The 15755-nt window shown below is 48.6% G+C and overlaps 1 protein-coding gene across 3 annotated transcripts in view; it reads right to left on the bottom strand.

The window, feature by feature from the left end:
• Positions 1-226: 226 nt before the first annotated feature.
• Positions 227-15755, bottom strand: part of Sctr (secretin receptor) — a 55571-nt gene continuing 40042 nt past the window's right edge. For 2 of the 3 annotated variants that reach the window (XM_032915238.1, XM_032915237.1), the window contains 6 exons: positions 9972-10032; positions 9364-9433; positions 8264-8355; positions 7030-7156; positions 1806-1847; positions 227-650 (listed from right to left, as the gene is read on the bottom strand). In XM_032915238.1, coding sequence (XP_032771129.1) covers positions 483-650; positions 1806-1847; positions 7030-7156; positions 8264-8355; positions 9364-9433; positions 9972-10032 — 560 coding nt within the window. In that variant the 3' untranslated portion in view covers positions 227-482. The remainder of the gene's footprint in view (positions 651-1805; positions 1848-7029; positions 7157-8263; positions 8356-9363; positions 9434-9971; positions 10033-15755) is intronic. The other variant, XM_032915239.1, reaches the window with a different exon arrangement.

Here is a 15755-nt window from a genome sequence, read left to right as displayed (position 1 = left end):
ATCATTTAATTTCACCTTTGTCCTGAAGGCTTGGTGAGAGAGCTATAGGACAGGCAAGAGCTGTCTGAGGCCAAGGGCCTTGATTCCTCATATTTTCTGTGCTTCTAAGCGTGTCCTTAAAAGTGAGATTTGGAGGCAGGGAAGCTCCCTCCTCCTGTGGGGACGAGTTGGAAAGTGATCTAGAGCATACTCCCTCTCCAGGTAGCAAAAGACTGACAGACTAAGGTTTCTCTGGCTGTCATTTTATTCCCCTGCCCCTTCTGGAGCTGCTGAATTGCTCTTCTTAGAAGAACAAGAAAAACCAAGTCATGGGTCCGTTCCCTGCTCCGCGATGACCTAGTAGTCTCCTCTTGCTGGATCTCCGAGGAAGCTCGGACCCGAGGGACAAGCCTGTTCAGCCGGCCGAGCACGAGATGGCTATCAGACAGATGTCCGTCCTACCGAATATCCAACCCTTCGTCCGCTGGCGCCTTGCCGCAGCCTCAGATGATACTGGCCCCGGGGATGCTCCGGCTCTGCTCAGTGCTAGCCTTGGTGCTGTGGGTGGGGCCGTTGGTGGCGTTGCTGAAGGAGTTGTTGAGGGCCACAGGGCGCAGCGGGAACTCTTGAAGGTGCCACTGGCGCCATTTTTTCTGAACTTCCAACTGCACCTGCCCAAGACCACCATCAGCTGCAGCAATTGCCTGGGAGGGAAGGCCAGGCCTCTGCCTGGAACCTCGCTCACGGGTTGGCCCAGCTGCTCCTGTTCTACCTGTCCCTTTGCCGAAAGGCCTCTGAATGACCATTTCCTGTCCTCCCCCGTATAGAAGGTACTGAAGGCCCCCCATAAGCTGAGCACTTGTATAGGTCTTTGATTTTTTTAAATTATATTTTACTTTATTGCTTTAGAGATGGGGACGGGGAGAGTGGGCGAGCCACAGACAGATACAGGCCATGGTATTCTTGTGAGGTCTGAGGACAGCTTGAGTTTCTACTTCCCCCACATCAGTCAGTTAAAGGAAGTGAACTTGGTCGTCAGCCTTAGGGCAACCACTCTCACCCACTGAGCCATCCTGCCTGATCTGTACCTGCATCTTCCGACACTGCGTCCCACAGAAAGGGAGTGAGACTTGTTTCACAAACAGCAGCACCAACCTTCGAGAGTATTCCCATCAAACTCCTCACCCTGGCTCAGAATCTGTCAGAGGCTTCCTAGATGGGGTCCCCAGTAGAACACTCGAACCAACCTCTTAATTCAGGTGTGAGGTTTGAGCTTTGGGAAACATCTGAGGTCGTTCCCATTCAAGTGCGTGAACCAGACGGATTGGCCAGCAGCCACAGAGACACTTGGCTCTGGTGCCGTAACTTAGTTAGCCAGGGTCAATGACTGGAGCGTCATATCATGAAACTGAAGCCTCCATGCAAGGCCGGGGCAGTTCTGAGTGACCCACTTTACCTGTGGGGAGGCTGAGCTCCAGGTGGGACGTGACCAGGCCACACACAAAGCAAGCATCAGAACTGCCAGGAGCTTAGGTTCTGGGGTGGGGTAGAGGGGAGCTGGGCTCATCTGGGTTTGTTGAACTTGTCCACAGATAAGAGGCTCCCAGAGAACTTAGTGAGGATCACTTCCCCAACCTTAGCCCAGACTCACAAAATCTATTTCTGCTGGCTCTATCCTGGGTATATTGCCCAGGATGTGAATTAACATGTCCCCTAGGTGACTCTGCCAAGCAAGCCAATCTGCCCAAGAACCCTTCCCAACCCTTTCCACTGCTCTCTCCAGGGAGCCTCTGCATTGGAATCCCATGGTTCCCCAGGACACTCACCTCACCATTGAGGAAGCAGTAAAGGACAGCTACCACCAGCCCCTGCCAGAAGGAACTGGGTTAGTTCATATGCTAGGTTGAGGGACTTAACTCACCCCTCCCATCTGGCCCTGCCTAAGTATGCCTCAAGCACTTGGGAGACCGAGCACACACACACACACACACACACACACACACGAGTGTGAACATAACATAATCTCTCTCTCTCTCTCTCTCTCTCTCTCTCTCTCTCTCTCTCTCTAACACACCTTTCAGCCTTGAAGAATCCCCTATTTGGGGATCATAGTGCCCTGATATGCCTGTCTTATTGAACACAAACCAGGAATCATTTTTACCTATTGACCCTGAGGCCTGTCACATGACCTCTAACACTTTTCAGAGGTGACAAGGGAAGAGCTTCTGACTAAAGGGACGATTCAGATCCCCTGAATGGTAGAGAGGGCCATCTGGGATGGTAAAAAGGAGGTGGCCCCTGAGGTATGTCCCTCCCGTTCATCCCACTGTAAGAGGCACAGCTATCCTGTGGGAGATCCTGGGCTCAGGAGACAGATGGCCAATTCCTACTGAAGACCAGGTGTGTGGTAAGAGCAAAGCGTGTACAACGCAGGTGTGTTGTTAGCAGTGAGGAGCGGCTCTGTGGCCCAGGCTCTGTGTCTCCTGATTTGGAGGGGTTGAGTCTATCTGGACCTTCTCTCAGTGCTCCTGTTTTCCCCGATGGTGTTCCGAGGGTCTTAGCATGCATCTGTGTCAGGTTAGAGGTGGCCACAATGTCTGCAGAGCATTGTGTCTGCAGAGTAATGTGTAATAGCTGATGCTGTCAACTTGACAGGGGCTAGGATCACCCAGGAGGAAAACCCCTGTGAGGATTTTCTAGATTAGGTTAATCACGGTGGAAAGATGCTCCCCGGATGTGGGTGGCTCTGTTGTCTCTAGGGGAGGGAAATCTGAGCACCAGCGTTCATTTCTCCCCTGGGGGACTGCCTGTAGCTACTTACCGTGTTGAAGGACCCCAAATGGCAATGAACCTGCCCCTCCATAGTGGGCTTAATATGTACAAGTACTCAAGAATATTGGCTTTATATTTGGTGTGTGTGTGTGTGTGTGTGTGTGTGTGTGCACGCACATGTGTGTGTAAGTATGCGTGTGGGGATTGGTGAAGGCCTAAAGCCAACAAGTTGACACCGGTCATTATCCTCAACTTGGTCTCCCCATGCCTTTCTGAGACAGGATTTCTCCTAACCCGTGACTTCCCAAATGGCCAGGACAGGCAGCTCCATGGATATACCGTCTCCATCCCCTCAGTACTTGGGTTACTGTCACCCCGCCTCAGCGTTCTACATGAATGCTGTGATTCTAGATCAGGTCCTCATGCTCATATGTGTGGTGAGCAATCTCCTCAGGCTGGCTTTGAAGGGGTAGGACTTGAACCCATGGCCTCAGACATGCTAAATACATGTTCTACCATTGAGATACAAAGCCAGAGCCATACTGGTGAGTTTTTGTTGTTATTGTTGTTGTCGTTGTCGTGTGTGTGTGTGTGTGTGTGTGTGTGTGTGTGTGTGTGTACGCACTGCAGTGTTCACGTGCCCGTGGAGGCCAAAAGAGAACGTTGGAGCTGTTACAGGCAATTGTGAACCACCTGATAGAGGGATAGAGGTGCTGAGAATCAAACTCAGGTCTTTGTAAGGGCAGCAAGAACTCTTGAGCACGAAGCCATTTCTCCAGCCATGGGCCACATTGGTTTGTTGTTGTTGTTGTTGTTGTTGTGGTGGTGGTGGGGGTGGTGGTGGTGGTGGTGGTGGTGGTGGTTTTTAGACAGGCTCCTGTTACATTGTCTAGGATGGTTGGTGGATGCAGGTTCATTCTGATCTTTGGTATGTGGTAGAAACTTTGATACGTTTATATATGAATGCACATATGGATATGTGGGTGCATATATATATTTCCTGTATGCGTTTATATAAGAATGCACACACACTTTTGGGGACATAATACCATCAAGCCTCTCACAAGTCACTGGCTGGCTTGGAATTTGTAGTGTAGCCAAGGCTAGCCTAGAGCAAGATGCTATCTTCCTGCCTCTGCCTTCTAAGGGCTGGGGCTGCATGTGTGGACCACATGTTTTTAATGATCTTTTTATTTATAGGAAACCCCATGGGGTGTTAGAAAAGCATTCTTGTGTTTTCATTGTTTTCCAATCTCATATTCCCAGTTCTGGGGACAGCGAGTCCGTTCTATATGGAAAGGCAGCTCTGGGGCCCCGAAGCTCTGAAAGCTCACTACTTGCTTTGGTGGTCAAGCCAAATACTTCCGAGCTTGGACCAGACCTCAAATCCCACAGTCAGTGGACGGGTCATAGTGAACCCACTGTTACCTATGCAACAGGACCAGGGTGCTGGCAGGGTCAGGGAAGCTTCTCAGAGGAGGGTACAGGGCACAGCCTGGGGTTGGGTCTGAAATAGGAGAGAGGACAAGATCTGGCTCCCCGCATCTCCAAGGAGCCCAGAGCAGTGGCAGTAGCCAGCTCCGTCTGCAGAGCAGAATCCAAGTGATGAAGGGAGAGTGCTGCCATCCATCACCCACTGGGAGGTTCTGCTGGAGTCTGAGTGGGAGCACTAGCAAGGAAAACTTAGCCGGGAAAAATGTCCTCAAGCCCCAAAGCATGATCACAAGGCTTCTTCGGCAAGGAGTTTACTTTCGTTGGTGTATTGGTGTGTGTGTATTTGAGAGAGAGAGTATGGGTGTGAGTGTGTGTGTGTGAGTGTGCAAGTGTGTGAGAGTGTGTGTATGTAAATGTGTGAGTGTGTGTGTGTGTGTGAGAGAGAATGTTTGCCAGCCTGCCTGCCTTCCTGACTGTGTGTGTGAGTGTGTGTGTGTGTGTGTGTGTGTGTGTGGTGTGTGTGTGTGTGTGTGGTATGTGTGTGTGTGTGTGTGTGTGTGTGTGTGTGGTGTGTGTGTGTGTGTGTGTGTGTGTGTGTGTGTGTGTGTGTAAACATGCATGCCAGGGTTGTACTTGGGAATGGAACCGAGGGTCTCAAGCATGCAGGGCAAATGCTCTACTAGTGAGCCACAAGCCAAATCCATCGGCTTTCATCTAATGGATACTGTGAGTCTTAAACACACTGTTCCTGCTCTGGCTGCTGGAAAACTCCAAACCCAGGCTGACCTCAGACTTACTATATAGTGACGGGTGACCTTGACTCACCTCCTCCTCCTCCTCCCCTCCTCCTCCTCCCCCTCCTCCTCCTCCCCCTCCTCCCAAGTGCTTGGTTTACAAAGTACACTGGTTTATATTCTTCCCACCCACCCCTGATAAGTCATCTACATATTTTTCTCCTCTGCTGTTTTTGAAATTGACTTCATGTTATTTTTGGATGGAAATGATTGTAACCAAATAAATAAAGTAACAATGTGAGGCTCCAGACTCCAGTTAAGATTTCTTCTTACCCATCTTGTAGTTGCCTTAACAGTCACAGCATTTTGGTGGAGTAGAGATCAGTGATCTCCCCCACTTCCTGGTTAAAACCCCATAGCCAGGGGCTGAGAAGATGGCACAGTAGGTAAAGTGCTTGCTTTGCAAGCACAAGGCCCTGAATTCCATCCTGGAACCCATGTAAAATATTCAGAGCATGGTGGCACACTAGGGAGACAGACTGGCAGATCCCTGAGGCTGGCTGGCCGGCCAGCATGGTCTAGCCTACTTGGTAAGTTCCAGGCCACAGAGAGATCCTGTCCAAAAAACAAAATACAACTAAGGTATACAACACCTGAGAAATGTTGTCCCCTGGCACACTCATTTGTGCACACACACATATGTATAAATAAGACACATAACACCACATACACACATGCATACTCATATACTCACACTCACACACATACACACACACATACACCACACTCACACAGGCACACATACACACACATGCATGCACACACACACACACATACACACACCACACCACACAGGCACACACACACACACACACACACACACACACACACACACACACACACACTCACACAGGCACACACACTGTGAGTCTTAAACATACTGTTCCTGCTCTGGCTTCTGAAAACTCAACCCAGGCTGACCCCTGACTTACTATGGAGTGAAGGGTGACCTTGACTCACACCTCCTCCCTCCTCCCTTCTCCCTCCTCCTCCTCCTACACACACACACACACACACACACACACACGCACGCACGCACACACACACACACACACACACCTGCCATCCGGCCCCCCCCCCCCCCGCTTCCCTACTCCTTAAGGGTGACTGGAGTCCAGCCTGAACTCTCTTAACTGATTTTACACAGTTTGCTGATGTTTCGAGTTTCCAATTTCTTAGCTTTAAGCATTTGACTTCCCAGTAGAGGAGGGGGGTTCATGTGCCTGCCTGTGACTTTGGGCAGCCTGTGCCTCATTGTGGTTATGAATGTGTTACCTGCACGGTTGTGTAACACCATGTGCATCATGCTGGAGTGATTTTGCCCTTCTTTCTCCCAGGAGTCAGCCTCTCCTATTTCCAACATGTTTTTACTACTAGAGACTCAAAATCACTTGGCATCATAAGGTCCTCCCCCTGTGGCCCTTGGGTCATCACTGTATGACTTTCAGGCTTGCTGACTTGCAGGCTCATAATTTCTCTCTCTCTCTCTCTCTCTCTCTCTCTGTGTGCGTGTGTGTGTGTGTGTGTGCGTGTGTGTGTGTGTGTGTGTGTCTGCACACGTGTGTAGATGTGGAGGCCTCAGGTATCTTTATTTTTTTTTTAAAAGATTTATTTATTTATTTATATATAAATACACTGTAGCTGTCTTCAGACACACCAGAAGAGGGCATCGGACCCATTACAGATGGTTGTGAGCCATCATGTGGTTGCTGGGATTTGAACTCAGGACCTCTGGAAGAGCAGTCAGTGCTCTTAACCACTGAGCCATCTCTCCAGCCCAGGTATCTTTATATTTGACATAGGGTCTCTCATTGGCCTGGCCCGTCACCGAGCAGGCTGGGCTAGCTCACTGGTGATCTGCAGAGATCCTGTTGTCTCTCCCTCCTATCTCATCCTCACTGGGATCACAGACATGCAGCCCATGCGGGCTTTCTGTGGGATCTGGGGATTGAACTCAGGCTCCCATGCTCACAGTGCCAGCACGTCACTGAGTGAGCCATTGCTCTCATCCTGAGGAGTCCTCTTTTAAGTCACGGTTCCCAAAACGTACCTGGAAGGAGCCCAGGGCCAGTTCGAAGAACAGCTGGACCTCCATGGCGTCCTCTGGGGAGAAGGCGAAGACAATGTAGTGGATGCCAAAGAGTGGGATCAGCAGGAGGGTGGACTTGGCCAGGCGCCTGGGGACACAGGCACATGCCGCCACTCCCCATCTGACTCAGCCCCAGTCACAGATATAGGGCCTGACTGCTTTAAGTTTGGCTGCAATGTCTTGCTTGTTTTTCTGAATCTGTCTCTCGTCTGCCTGTCTCCCCACCTCTGTCACTTATTTGTGTACCTATCAGCTACTTATCTACCACTTATCCATCATCTTCGTATGTACCTGCATACCTACCGGCCATTTGTTTACCCATCATCTATCTGTGTTCTGTCTTTAAGTGTTTGTCTCCATATCTGTCATCCATCTATACAGTTACCTATCTACCTACTTTCTATGATCTGTGTATTTTGCAGTGCTAGGTGCTGAGCCCTGGCCCTCACTCACGTGGGGCAAATATTCTGTTACAGAGCAACATCTCTAACATGCTTCCACTTACTTTGAAAAATCTCCTAAGTCCCCCCGTGCTGCAATCACGTGGTAAGAACAAAGCTTGCCAGACTCCTGGCTAAGCCTCGTGCTTCAGTCACCCACCTCTATCGGTAACAGCTAAAAGAAACTGTGCCAGCATTTAAACCAGACAGATGCCTGCTCTACTGCTGCTGTGCTTAACAAACAATGCCATGGCCTTTGCGTTCCATGCCATCTCAATACTTCCTACCCACTTCCTCCCCCTCCCAGCCTTGCAATGGTCAGATCTCTCTGCTTGTCGGTTTTCTGTCTGATTTCGTAGTTTCTGCCCAATGCCTGAGGTTTCATACTTAGGGTCTAGATCCACCCGCCTGCCCTAGTTGCACCGCCCCCAGGCTGTCTTCACACTTAGCACCGTGGAGTGAAGAGCAGGCACTCAGACCTGCTTGACTACCCAGACAATGAAGCTTACTACCCAGGCAATTATAATGCCAAGCTTCTATACTTTACTTAGAATGCTCTCCACTTACTTATAATGCTCTATACTTACTTAGAATGCTCTCTGCTTACTTAGAACGCTCTCCACTTACTTAGAATGCTCTACACTTACTTAGAATGCTCTATACTTACTTAGAATGCTCTATGCTTACTTAGAATGCTCTACGCTTACTTAGAATGCTCTATGCTTACTTAGAATGCTCTAATTACTTATACTTACTTATAATGGTTTGTTTCACTTCCTCTTGTTTCTTGTGTTCTAAGTTTTCTCATCAGGATTCTTAGAATGTTTATGAAGAAGATAAAATTGATCTGCAAAGCAAAAGTCAGAGGTCAGGCTGAAGGTGTTTTGGTTTCCCAAGTCCTCCGTCCAGGCCCTGACCCCTAGAGCTGGGGATAGGAAAGACACCACAGCCAGAATGGCAAATCATAGCTATCCATCCCCGCACCCAGAGTCCCAGGGTCATAAATAAATCTAGATACCATGGCTGGAAGTAGCAGGCACTGCTGTCCAGGGTCCATGACTCATGGATTTACACAATTTACAGACAATCACTCACTCTTAGGCTTGGAATCCTTGGTGAATCTTGATAAACGCAGGCTTGCCTGAGCCGTGGGGTCCACTTTTATTTATTGGTTTATTTATCTTTAAGTTTTATTATAATATTTGTGTTTTTGCTCATGCATTTGTGCACACGCATGTATGCACACACGCACATGCACACGCATGTGCATGCTGGTGTCGGTCAAAGGTTAACTGTCAGTGACAGCTTCTCTCTTCATTTGTGGGTTCTGGTGATGGAACTCAAGTTGTCTATTTGCACAGCAAGGTCTTTTTCTCATGGAGTCATTGTGCCAGCCACCCTCTCCTCTTTGACACAGCACACTATGATGTAGCTCAGACAAGCCTCCAACTCTAAATTCTCCTGCCTCAGTCTCCTGAGTGCAAAATTACCTCACCACGCTTGGAATGAATTTGCTTTCTGGTTGTTGCTGCTGCTGTTGGGCTTGGGTTTTTTCTTTGGAGGGAGAGATTTTAAAGGTATTTGTTTGTTTATGCAAATGTACGAGCTCTAGGTCCTGTGAGAGACTGCCTCAAAAAAATGATGTGAATGCCTCCTGACAAGCCTTATCCACTCCCTCCTGCCACTCTTTAGGGAACAGCCTGCTGACCTCTGACCTCTGACCTCTGCGATCCTGCAGTTTCTACCTCCTGGCCCTTGCTGAGAATTCAAGCTCCAGGCTTTCCAACCCTCAGGGTTACTCACTACATCCGAGTTCCCCTACTTGTCCTCAGCTCAGCAGAGGACAGTCACTCACCAGGATGGACAGAATCACAGGCCCTCGAATGACCCACCAGATGGAAGCATTGGAGTTGATGTCCCAGCATCTGTGGAAGAAAGTGTCAGGCATCACTAAGAATGGGGAGCTAGGCTGACAAGCAGACCTGTTCCCCAGTGCAGCCTTCGAAAGGAGGAGGAGTGTGCTTACGCCCTTAGGCTTCACAGAGTGTGCCTACCATTAAGATCTGTTCTTGCAGAGTTCCTGAGTTCAGGTCCCAGCACCCATGTAGGATGGATCACAACCACCTGTAACTACAGGTCCAGGGGATCAATCCCTCTTCAACCTCCACGGGCAGCTGTATTCATATGACATACCCAATATGTATAAACATAATTTAAAATACTTAATCTGAAAAGTATGCACTGAATTTCATGCATGCTAGGCAAGCATTTTGCCTCTTGAGCCAGCAATTCCCTAGCTGCAGAGGCACCAGCTACTGAGGCTGACGGTGGGATGCTATACTGTGTTCTTGTTCCTCCTCCTCCTCCTCCTCCTCCTCCTCCTCCTCCTCCTCCTTCCTCCTCCTCCTTCTCCTCCTCCTCCTCCTCCTCCTTCCCTCCTCCTCCTCCCTCCTCCCAACTTACCCAGTATTTTCTAGAAAGTGCCTGGTGATAGCCCACAAAGCAACAAAAATGGCTGGAGAACCTGAAGATCAAAACAAAGAGAGGCACAGTGTGATAACGTTGACTGCCAGCTTGACAGGATTTAGAACGACTGAACAAACAAGGCTCTCGGTGTGTCTTCAAAGGACTGTCCAGGTTAGGTACACCGAGGTAGGAAGACCCACCCCAGACATGGGTAGCATTATCCCAAGGACTGAGGTCCTGGACTGAATAAAAAGGAGAGAGAGCTGAGTCCCAGCATTCACGTCTCTGCTTCCTGACTGCGGATGCCATGTGAGCAGCTGCCTTGGGTGCACACTGCCGTGCCTTCGCTGCCATCATGGACTGTATGCCCTCAAACCGCGAGCCGCTTTCTTAAGTTGCTTCTGTCAGGGTATTTAGTCACAGCAAAGGGACAAGCAACTCATTCTTTAACACAGGCACATGAGCGGACATTTATCCTTGTCCAGGTACTAAGCAGATGACAAGATTCAGTTGCCATGGAACCCCCTTTACCATTTTGTAGCATGTGTGCAGTCATGTGCTTCCAGGGTTCTGTAATGCTATGAGGTCTGCAATGGGGTCAGGTGGATCCTGCAGGGACAATCTCCTTGCAGGCTGTGTAAAGGTTGTCTTTATATTATTCAAATGCTGACTTCTGTACCAGCAAAGAGTTGGGTACAGGCCGGACTTTGGTATTGTTATTTTTATGAAGCATCACCCGTCTCTGTGTTTTATAAACATTTTTCTCCATTACCTTCTGATTGGTTAATAAAGAGCTTGTTAGCCAATTAGCTGAGCAGAAGAGAAAAGGGTGGGACTTCTGATCTGAGTGGGGGAGGTGTCCCGGGGGGAGAGGAGGGAGGCAAAGGAGGACCAAGAGGAAGGAAGAGAAGAGGTGGCCATGAGGCAGAAGGTCCATAAGTCATAAGGAGCACGTCACCAAGGATTCTCCATGAGGACAGGCATGGAGCAGAGCAAGCCAGGATGAAGAGCGTGGAGCCTATGACTGGGAAGTAAATGGCTTAGAGGGTTAGAATAACCCAGGACCTGCCCAGCTCAACTTTACAGTTTGTTTTTGTGTCGATTATTTGGGTGCTAGAAAGAGCCCATAGGCTTCCTCTATAAACTACATCCTACAGGAACATGGATGCCACTGGGCTTAGGACATCCCAGGAGCCTGGACCATCTTCCTGAAGACTTCTGAAAGGGAGAGAAGGCACACGGATGCAATTTGGGGAAGCTCTGGTTTAAAACGGGGCACACCTGGCAGAGTGAGGTAGATGAGGATCCAGCGGGTAGAAAAACCATTAACTTTACTGTAACACTGACTTGTACCAACCTTGTCCGTTGGAGTGGGAGATGGGTCAGTAGGTGCGAGTGCTTTCTGGGCCGTGCTTTGCTGTCTGAGTCTGAGTTCCCAGAAGCCACGTAAAAAGCAGGTATCCCAGGCCCTAGCCCAGGTTGGCCTGGAACTCAATAGGTAACTGAGGATGACCTGGAACTCCTGATGTTCCTGCCTCTGCTTCTTGAGGGCCCGGTTGATGGGTGTATATCACCATGCTGGGTGCTACAGACTGAACGTGGGACTTTGTGCAGGATGGGCAAGAATATATATATTAAGAGATGAGGTTTCACTGTGTTGTCCAGAGGCCTCAAACTCCTAGACTCCAGTCATAGTCCTGCCTCAGCCTCACCAGGAGCTGAGGGCCCCACGCTTGCATCACTGTGCCCAGCTTCTTTAGTGTTTCACTGTGGATCATGCAGGGATTCTAATAGGTATGCTCATCTATACAGTGGATGGGGAGAGGCCAGGCACACGGGTGACTCCATTTTAGATCTCTAATAGGCAAGTCTCCACCTCACTCTGACCCTGTGACTCCAAACAAGGGCACTAAAGGATGCTTTTCAGGATAAACCGAATGGCCCTAGACAAAAGGCCTAGAAACAGGGCTGCCGAGATGCCTTGTTGGGTAAAAGCACTTGCCACTAAGCCTCACGACCTGTCTTTGAGTCCTGGACTCAAGAACCAACTCTCTCAAACTGTCTCCTCACCTCTGCATGTGTACTGAGGCCTGTGTACGTGAAAGCACAACACACACACACACACACACACAGACACACACACACACACACACACACACACACACACACCCCTTACACTTCCAGGCCAGTCTCTCTGGGGAAACAAACAGCTTTCTGTCAGCTTGGCGGTGACTCATTCTTAACTATGAACAGAGAGTCAAGGTCACAGACATCAGATCACATCAAAAGCTAGAAACAAAACAGTCAAAGAAAAGGAACAGAGAGGAAACGGACCATGCAGGGAGCTGAAGGAACTTGAACAAAACAACCCCAGGGAGATCACCAGAGAGACAGGGAAGATTACATCTATAAGAGACAGCAGGATGCTGCCCGTCGGGAGCATCAGAGAACAAGAAAGGGCAGAGAAGGGTTGGGGATTTAGCTCAGTGGTAGAGCGCTTGCCTAAGCACAAGGCCCTGGGTTGGTCCGCAAGCTCCAAAAAAAAAAAAAAAAAAAAAAAAAAAAAAAAAAAAGAAAGGGCAGAGAAACGAATACACGGTTTCCAAAATAAATACTCGGTAGATGAGTTGGAAGATAAAGGCTGGAAGACACCCCCACCCCCAATGCTGAATAAACAGAGTGAACAGGGAAGACAGAGCAGGAACTTAGGAAAAGAAAGTATGTATCAGTGACTGAAAGGAGTTTCTGCACAAAGAACAAAGTCCGGGCAAACAGAAAGGATCTAAGAGCTGGGTGGGGAGCATCCTCCCAAACGTGGATGCAGTCTGTAGGATGCTCAGTGCGGGCATCCCAGGGACGCTGAGCTTGAAGGAGAGAGTCAACTCCCACGCCCCTCCCTCTGTTCCTCAGTACAGGTCACAGCATTCAAACTAGCACACATATGAGCCACAGGCCTGCACTTGCCGTGCTGAGGAGACTGAGGCAGGAGGATTGCATGTTCAAGGTCAGCCTAGGCTAGACAGGGAGTTCCTACGTCAAAAACAAAACCAAAAACTGCAAGAAAAAGAACTGGAGCCGCGCCCTGTAGATGAAAGCAATGAGATTTCAGGGAGAGCAGGGGAGGGAAACTGTATCATGCTACACGCTCTGACAGTTGGAGACCCAAAAACATCTCTCAGTTTTACTGAATATGTCTTTGTGGCGTGGGGATCAAACTCAGGGCCTCCCGCATGCTAGGCAAGTACTGTACCATTGAAATGAATCTCTGATGCTGGCATTTTTTCAAACTAGTCTTTGGATAACCTCTCTCTGACTAACACTTTTTAAAAAATTAAATATACACGGCTGGAGAGACGGGCTCAGTCCATCACATCACAAGCATATGAACTCGAGCTTGTTTCCCCAGCACCACAGGGAGCTGGAGAGATGGTTCAGTATTTAAGAACACTTGCTGCTCTTGCAGAGGACCTGGGTTCAGTTCTCAGAGCGTGCACACACACACACACACACACACACACACACACACACACACGATGACTTACAACTATTTGTAAGTCTAGTTCTTGGGGACCTGATGTCTAATTATGGCCTCCACAATACCAGGTTTACACATGGGTGCACATACATACATGACAGCAAACACTCAGACACAATAAATAAATATAAATTACCTTTAAAAAATAGCTGTGCCTGGTAATAGGTGTCAGCCCTGGGAGAGAGGGGAGGCCAACGTGGGGGCATCCCTGGACTTCCCTGTCCCCAAGACCATCAGTCTGCTCTGAGTCAGGGAGAAATCATCTCAAAAGATTAATGGACAGTTATAGTAGAAGACACTTGACATAGACCTTCGACTTCTACATGTATGTGCATACATGCACACACTACACACTGCACATACACACAAAATACTTAAGAACTTAGAGGTTTCTTGTTCACTTATTTAATGCTTTGGCAAATAAGACTGAAGGGGTTTTCAGAGGGTTTGGAAGAATTAGTAGAAGTCTGATTGGTCTCCTCCCTTCTGGTCTAATGGAGAGACAAGGTCCTAGCGTGTGGAGATTTGGACTAGCAGAAGACTCGGAGTGACATCCCTAGGAGAGACACTTATTAATGAAGTGCACAAGGAAGGGACAGGAAGCTGGAGAGATGACCGAGTGGTGAACAGGACTGGCTGCTCGGTTAGAGGACACAGTTCAGTCCCCAGCATGGCTTGCTTGATGTCGAATCAATTAGGGTTCCGATATCCATTTCTTGGATCCTGACAGATTAGGGCTCTGGAGCTCTGTGAGCTGCGTTCTAAATCGGGAGCTTAGGGACAGCCAAATCCCTGTCCCCTGTGGGATTGCCTGTCCACACAGACATCCACCTGTACAGCCCTGTGAGCCGCTGCTGGTCCAGGGCCACATGCCACCTAGGCTGGCGTTCTGGAGGCGGAGGAGGGACAGCCTCCCTTCTGGTCTGACAAAGAGACAAGACTCTAGTCTGTAGGGATTCAGACAAGCAGACACATCCAAGGAGGGCTTTACTTGCAGGGACACTTCTTAATTAGTTAAAGGTATCAGGAAGAAACCAAAGGAAACTGTAAGTCACTCCCAGAACCTTATTCTACCTAGAACCTTGCGGTTACCTACACATAGGATAAGTCAAAAGAACAATGAATAGGTAGGTAGCTGGGTGGACAGATGGATGGAGGGATGGATGGAGGGATAGATGGACAGGTTTGGGATTAGTAAGTGTTGGCTAGATAGATGTATGGAGAGGAGCATGGATGCATGAGTGGTCATGGACATAGGTATATGGTTATATGTATATACACATGAGCGGGTGGATATGTTGTGTTTGTAAGTGGGTGGGTGGGTGGATGGATAGACAGACAGGTGAGTATTTGGACACATAAGTGACTGAGTGGGTAGGTGGATGTTTGTTTCAGGCAAATAATCCTGAGTCCACCCTTGTTTAGAGTGTGAATTGACACGTCTGTCCCATCTTTGAGCTGAAGTCTCTGAGAGACTTCTGGGGGTTGATGAATTGATTAAATGACCAATGAAAAGAACTGAGCCCACGAAGCACTCAAGCAATAAAAGTTATTTTCCTAGGCCAGGAAGGAGAGGAGTAAGATATGCTGTGGCAGGGGGTGGGGGGTTGCATGACTGGCTTGCTATCATTTTCTCTTTCCTAGAAACTGAATCCTTAACTTTCTTTGGACACCAGGTAATTTGTTTGAGTGGCTTACGGCCATCGGTGTATTGTGTTCTCTTGAACCCCTGTGGGTATGAGATTCATGTAGCTCAGTCAGACGAACTGCAGAGCAGTGCAGGGACCAGTGGGACATGATCTGTCATGTGTGTTTGTACATATGTATGTGTGTGTATGTGTATGTGTGTGTGTGAATGTGTATATGGGTGTATGGTGTATGCATGTGTATATATGTGTATGAGTGTGTCTATGTGTGTGAGTGTATTTGTGTGTGAATGTATGTATGTATGTGTGTGTATATATGTGTGTGGTATGTGCATATGCGTATATCTGTATGAATGTGTGTATGTAAGCATGTGTCTATGTGTGTTCATGTGCATGTGTGTGTATATGTATGTGGTATGTGTTATTTATATAAGTGTATATGTGTGCATATGTGTGTGAGTATGTGTGTGTATCTGTGCATGTATGTGTGTGAATGTATGTATATGTGTATCTGTGTGAGTGTGTGTGTGTGTGTGTGTGTGTGTGTGTGTGTGTGTGTATAAATATATGTGTCAGAGATCAGAGGTTCCTTGACTTTGT

Source organism: Rattus rattus, chromosome 10 (genome assembly GCF_011064425.1).
Source record: "Rattus rattus isolate New Zealand chromosome 10, Rrattus_CSIRO_v1, whole genome shotgun sequence".
Classification (NCBI taxonomy): domain Eukaryota; kingdom Metazoa; phylum Chordata; class Mammalia; order Rodentia; family Muridae; genus Rattus; species Rattus rattus.
This window is presented reverse-complemented; position numbering and strand designations above follow the sequence as displayed.